Source organism: Engraulis encrasicolus, chromosome 7 (genome assembly GCF_034702125.1).
Source record: "Engraulis encrasicolus isolate BLACKSEA-1 chromosome 7, IST_EnEncr_1.0, whole genome shotgun sequence".
NCBI classification, from domain to species: Eukaryota; Metazoa; Chordata; class Actinopteri; order Clupeiformes; family Engraulidae; genus Engraulis; species Engraulis encrasicolus.
The window spans coordinates 2,105,965-2,112,618 of NC_085863.1; the positions used below are offsets into that span (position 1 = coordinate 2,105,965).

The window sequence follows — 6,654 nt, forward strand, 5'->3', positions numbered from 1 at the left end:
CACCGTCAGATTTTGTTCCGCTCATCATCTTGTTCCATATTTTACTAAATTGTGCTGGTTAATGAAACATTACCAGACATGTTAGTAATAATTGTGACCCAAACTTATACTCCAGCCTCCACTGAGGTGCATTTGGAGGGTTTTTTGTCACAAAACCTGACGGTGGTGATATCTGATGTAGTTCACAAAAAAGCATGTGTTTTACATGTTTTTGACAAGTTTTAAGAATATGCTTCCAATAAGTATCTACAATTATGTTGAATTGTAAAAGTAATTCACTTAAATACAGTAAACATATTTTTTTTACTTCTAATTCTGTCTGACGCTGGTGACAAAACCAAGAAAGAGCCCATTTTATGAAAAATGTAAACCATGGGGAGCTTGGCCAATACATTCACTGCACAGCCAAGACGTTCATCTATGATAATACACCTCTATATTTTGGATTTGAACAACTTAAAACCTGTTTATGCCACATTTTCAATAATCTAGGCCTACTTCCTAGAGTATCTAACAAATGAAGAAAAAACACATGCACAAACATACTGTGCACACACAAAAATAAAGTGTTTATGCTAGATGTCATTGACTTGAGAGGGCTATTTATTTTGCTAAATGTAGCTAATAATTAGGTCACTTTCACCACCTTCAGATTACTGTCACCACCGTCAGTTCTTAAATCACCACCGTAAGAAGGAGTTTTGGACATTTTAAATGAATGTGTTTACAAAATTTTCCTGTGGAGTTGTTGAATTGTCAAAGTAATAGCAAATTTAAGCCTACACGAATATTTGTGAAATTACAAAAAAATGTTTGATCTATTTAGGCATTAAGTAAGCATTGTCTGACAGCACATATTTTTAAATTAGAACACATGAAGCAGTATTAAAATAGAATGAAAGTGAATTTTCAACATTTAAAGGCGTATGTGTGACCCAAAAATCACACACAATCACTTAAAAACTCCAGATACATATGCAACCAAATCAATACACTTTCTATTGCTTTTAATTGTGTCTGACGGTGTTGACAAAAAACAAGGTATGATCGGAGAAAAACCTGATTTCTGAAAAAAAATGAAAATGGGGAGATTGGCCTTGTGCATTTCTGAAAAGCCAAGACCTTTGTCTACGAGGATATACCATATTATTTTGTAATTCACTTCGTTTTTTTCTTTCAAGATTGCAACCTGTTTTAGCCACTTTCTCAAGAATCAGTGATATGTCTGAAGGATGTTCTGATGGCAGATGAGGACACCTTTCAGTGCAAAGCCTGGTCCACACATGGCACACTACTGAGGACCTTCTCCAGCATGGATTCTCTGGTGCCTGTTGAGACAAAAATTTTCCGTCCAAATCCTTTCCCACATGTAGCACACTGGTATGGCCGTTATCCAGTATGGATCCTCTGATGGGAAATGAGACTACAGTTCTGTATGAAGCCTTTTCCACATGTAGTGCACTGGTAAGGCCTTTCTCCTGTATGGATTCTCTGGTGGATGATTAGGGCACCTTTCACTGTGAAGCCTTTCTCACATGTAGTACATAGATAAGGCCTTTCTCCAGTGTGGGTTCTCTGATGGGTCTTCAGGGCACTTCTGCATGTAAAGCCTTTTTCACATGTAGTGCACTGGTAAGGCCTTTCTCCTGTATGGATTCTCTGATGGGAAATGAGATCACAGTTCTGTATGAATCCTTTTCCACATGTAGCACACTGGTATGGCCGTTCTCCAGTATGGATCCTCTGATGGGAAATGAGATTACAGTTCTGTATGAAGCCTTTTCCGCATGTAGCACACTGGTAAGGCCTTTTTCCAGTATGGATTCTCTGATGCTGGTTGAGATGACCCTTATGTGTAAATCCTTTTCCACATGTAGCACACTGGTAAGGCCTTTTTCCAGTATGGATTCTCTGATGGGTGATGAGATCACATTTCCACATGAATCCTTTTCTACACATAGCACACTGGTATGGCCGTTCTCCAGTATGGATCCTCTGATGCCTGATGAGGCTGCCTTTCTCTGTGAAGCCTTTTCCACATGTAGCACACTGGTAAGGCCTTTCTCCAGTATGGGTTCTCTGATGCTTGATGAGATCACCCTTATGTGTAAATCCTTTTCCACATGTGTCACATTTGAATGGGGTTCCTGGTGCATGGGTTCTCTGGTGCTGTTCTGCTTCGAACCTCTTTTCAGATGTGGCACACTGTTGATGGTCTGTGCTAGTAGAAGCTGTCTGGTGTTCATCTGATTATATAAGAGGAAGACATACAAACAAAAGAGTTTTAATTCCATAAACAAATTACAGACAATATCATACATTTCGTATAGTATACTGAACATATTCCTCAGGGGTCATAGCCTATGTACTGTTACGTTCATCTTCGTAAAAGTAAATGAATGAGGCGCACACAATGCTTTTGTAGAATGATATGTATTAAAGCAAAAAGGTGATATTTAAAATATTATATGTCACAAGACTTGTGCATATTCTTTTAGTGGATATAACTTTTGTTAGTGAGAATATACACTCCAGAGCAGACACACACACACACACACACACACACACACACACACACACACACACACACACACACACACACACACACACACACACACACACACACACACACACACACACACACACACACACACACACACACCAAAGCACACACACACACACCAAAGCACACACACACCAAAGCACACACACACCAAAGCACACACAGACACACAGACACACACACACATACCAAAGCACACATCCAAACACACACTGACACACACACACACACACACACACACACACACACACACACACACACACACTAAACACACACACACAGACACACACACACAAACACACACCAAAGCAGGCACACACACAGACACACACACAAACACACCAGAGCAGAGGCACACACATACCAACCTTATTGCTTTCCAATTATACAGCGTGCCATTTAACACTAGAACTACCAGGGTTTTTCTGCCTACCTAGAAGTACCAGAGAGGGGTCATTTGACCCGGCGGCTTTTACCTAAGACACTAATCACTCATTTTGTTCTGGTAATGAGGGTGTTAGGGGCCGCGTGTGGGGTGAGGGGTCAGGCAGGGACAGACAGCTTCTTCCCAAGGGCTGTCAGCCTCCAAAATCACCACAGGTAAATAGCAACTTGCATGAAGATATCAGCAGCAAAGACAGATAGCACAGTTTGGCGGACAGTGTGTTACAGTTTTTTCTCCATTGGTTTGGCTCATTTCTTGAAACTGAGATGTCATTCTCAAAACATGGACAAATCCCAAAACTAATTTGCAGTTCCTCACAACAGAATGGCATTTATCATTGCTTTCATCAAATTTCAAATGCTTTTGTACATGTCTCAATCATTTAGTACATCCTTGCAAATGGCTATGTACAAGTATCCTACAGTTAACACAATCAGCTTACATTTAGTAGAATCTTCAAATGAATGTACCTTGCTGATCTATCCCAATTGGTTGATTCAGCACATTTTCTTCATATAAGTCATCAAAGAACGTGTGAATGTCCCATGTGATCATGACGAATCATATGACTGCAACCAGATAATGATTGAATCACAGTTTTTCTCAAATGGTTTGGCTAATTTCTTGAAACTGAGATGACATTCCTACAACCATTGGGTCATTTGGTCAAACATTCTTACACTTCTACACAACAGTTCAGATAACTAGCAAAATGTCATATACCTCCCAAAACACCTCATTCTTGCATCAGCACTAAACCGTCTCACATATAAATAGTCAGTACCATCAAAATGACATAGATCCTTCTCAATTGCTTTGGCTCATTTGCATTCATTTAGTCCTTCTGTCAAAATAAACTGGATGGTTCAGCATAACTACATGGATCCTCATCACTCGCTCATATCACCCCAAAAACAGTTTACCCATGTCTTACCCACATATATCATCAGTACACCCCAAAATACATTGTCCCTTTGCCATTGTGTAAGCACTCCAGTCAAAATGGTTAGGTGTTTTATCTACGTTCAGCTAACAGATTTCGACTATGTATAAACATGAAAAAGTGAGTGAAACCATTGAAGTTTGACAACACAGACAATTTACCAAGGACATTTATCAGTAACTTTCTTTACTGTAAATTCATATACAGAAAGTAATGCCCATATATCACAGGTTTCTCATGGGTTTGGCTCATTTCTCAAAACAGAGATAACATTCTCAAAATAACATGGACAAATGGCAAAGCAACTAGCAATTGTTCAAAACAGAATGTCGTTTGAAATACCATCTGACCTGTTGAACACTGTCATGAATTTACTATGTAATGAAATTCTTAAAATATGATGTCCTTGACTGTTTTGGGAATTGCGTGGACCACTTTGCATATGATGACTTACACAATGGAATAATGGTGACGTGTTTTGGAGAGGGCAACCATTAGACTGAGAATTGTCTAATTCGTTTAGATAAGCAAGGTCAATTTATTTGGAAAATGTGCTGAATGTATGCTGAATGTGTCAACTGAAGGGTATTTGTACATATCCATCTGCAGAGATGTACTAAACATGACAAGTACAGTACAATAAGTAGACATGTACAAAGCATTTGATATCTGATGAAAGCAATGAAAAAAGCCATTCTGTTTTGGGAGATTGCAAGTTTGTTCGGGGATTTGTCCGTGTTGTTTTGAGAATGTCATCTCAGTTTCGAGAAACCAATCGAGAAAAACTGTAACGTGTGAATCTCCCATGCCATGTGACCATAACGACTCATGTGAATGCAACCTGGCAATTGTTAGATGGATAAATACCAGTGCATGTGGACTACTGCTTCATTTCCCTCAAAAATGTTGTAGTGAAAGAAGCTCCTCTCCAAAGAACGAAGATGCAGAGCACTCAACAGGCATTGGAAATGATCCACACACGCACACACACACACACACACACACACACACACACACACACACTGTGTCTCAAGTGACAGCTGTGAGCTGCTAACAGCCACATTTCCACAACAAAAGGAGTGTCCGCAGGGGGTCCAAAGGGTCAAATGACCCTCTTGTGGGGCTTTTAGGTAAAAAGGTCAATTGACCCCTCCGTGGTAGTTCTAGTGTTAAAGAATGTTAAAACAATTGATTGATTTTTGGGGGGGATTTATTTGTAATAGGAACTTACCTATTAGGGCCATGTCTCCATTGTATTCCATTAGAGAATACTCTGTTTCTCTTTTCACGCCAATGGCTTCTTCTTTCATGTACGATTTGTTCTGTACAAATACTCGGGGAGGAAATCACAAATATCTTCTTCTTCTTCTTTAATCACCTTCACAGGTATTGCCTGTTGTGATGGAGTTGATGGCTGCGTTGTAGAATTTCTCTAATCACCACAACATTTCGTGACATGAGACTTCTCCCCTCCTTCAAGTTCATGGGATAAACATGGTTCTTCTTTGCAGATTGGTGTAGTACCTCTACAAGTGCCACTATATTTGGTGTCTGTAGACAAATGCTCTGGTAAAAAGGCATAGATGTCCTCTTCCTTCATGGCATCCATGTTCAGTGCGAGTTGCGATGAGGCGCCTCTGAAGATTCTCATTCATCCAGGTTCTGATAGTAAAAGGATCAGTTGTAGTTGTAGCCAGGAGAACTACTGGTTGCAGCTTCAGGACGATTCTTCTTTTCAGCCAAGTCTTCAGCAGTTCTGACCTGATGGTTCTGTCCTGATGGTAATGATTCCTCTGTTCAGCCAAGTCTCCTGCAGTTGTAACCTGATGGTAATGATTCCTCTTTTTAGCCAAGTCTCCTGCAGTTCTGACCTGATGGTAACGATTCCTCTGTTCAGCCGAGTCTCCTGCAGTTGTAACCTGATGTTAGGGAGCCAGGAGCTTTATCCCTGAGCCACTAGTAGAGGTGGAGCTGTAGACCACTCCCGTCATTAGTTGACAAAAGGTATGCCCATCAAAGTTTAAATGGAAGAGCTGTAGACCACTCCCGTCGTTAGGTGACTAACGGGTCTCACCCATTAAGGTGCAAATGGGAGTCGTTGAGGTTTCAGGATCCAGAGAGTGATAACAGTTCTCATTTACACTCCACCAAGGGGTACATTCATCCATTTGAGTGCAGGGGGTTTTGGCCCTGATTAATTGGCCAGAGATTTAAAATGCTGGGACTACATTGGGGGAAGACGCATAGTGCGTTACAATATGCCAGAGATGTGGACTTGTGACTTGTGACTTGGAGTGACTTGTGACTTGAGTTACAAATGACTTGACTTGAGACTCGACTTGCCAATATTACGAATGACTTGTGACTTGACTCGACTTGCACGCTATTGACTGAAGACTTCACTGGACTTGACAGTTTCAGCTTGCAATGACTTGCAATAGCATTCCAAGTCATTACATTTGTTGCATTTGCAAATGCATGAAAAAACCTAAAATGATCAACCCTTAAACAGTGCCAGTAGGCCTAATATTGTACTTTATACAATAGTTAGATCCGGTCAATTTATTTTGCGATATCTGATTGGATGAGACGCGTTCTACTGGCATTCTACGCGTCGGTAAGGAGGATGATGTCTAGGTGGACATCATCCTCGGAGACTCATCACACCTAATAATCACTCCGCCGTGGATAGAATGTAACCAG

At 40.5% G+C, this 6,654-nt stretch overlaps 1 protein-coding gene across 1 annotated transcript; it reads right to left on the reverse strand.

Moving 5' to 3' along the window:
• Window positions 1-799: 799 nt before the first annotated feature.
• Window positions 800-5,261, reverse strand: LOC134453289 (zinc finger protein 239-like). Its single transcript, XM_063204164.1, has 2 exons — window positions 5,183-5,261; window positions 800-2,246 (listed from the first exon to the last, which is right to left on the reverse strand). The coding sequence occupies exons 1-2, from the start codon at window positions 5,259-5,261 to the stop codon at window positions 1,390-1,392; spliced, it is 936 nt and encodes a 311-aa protein (XP_063060234.1). The 3' UTR covers window positions 800-1,389.
• Window positions 5,262-6,654: the final 1,393 nt, after the last annotated feature.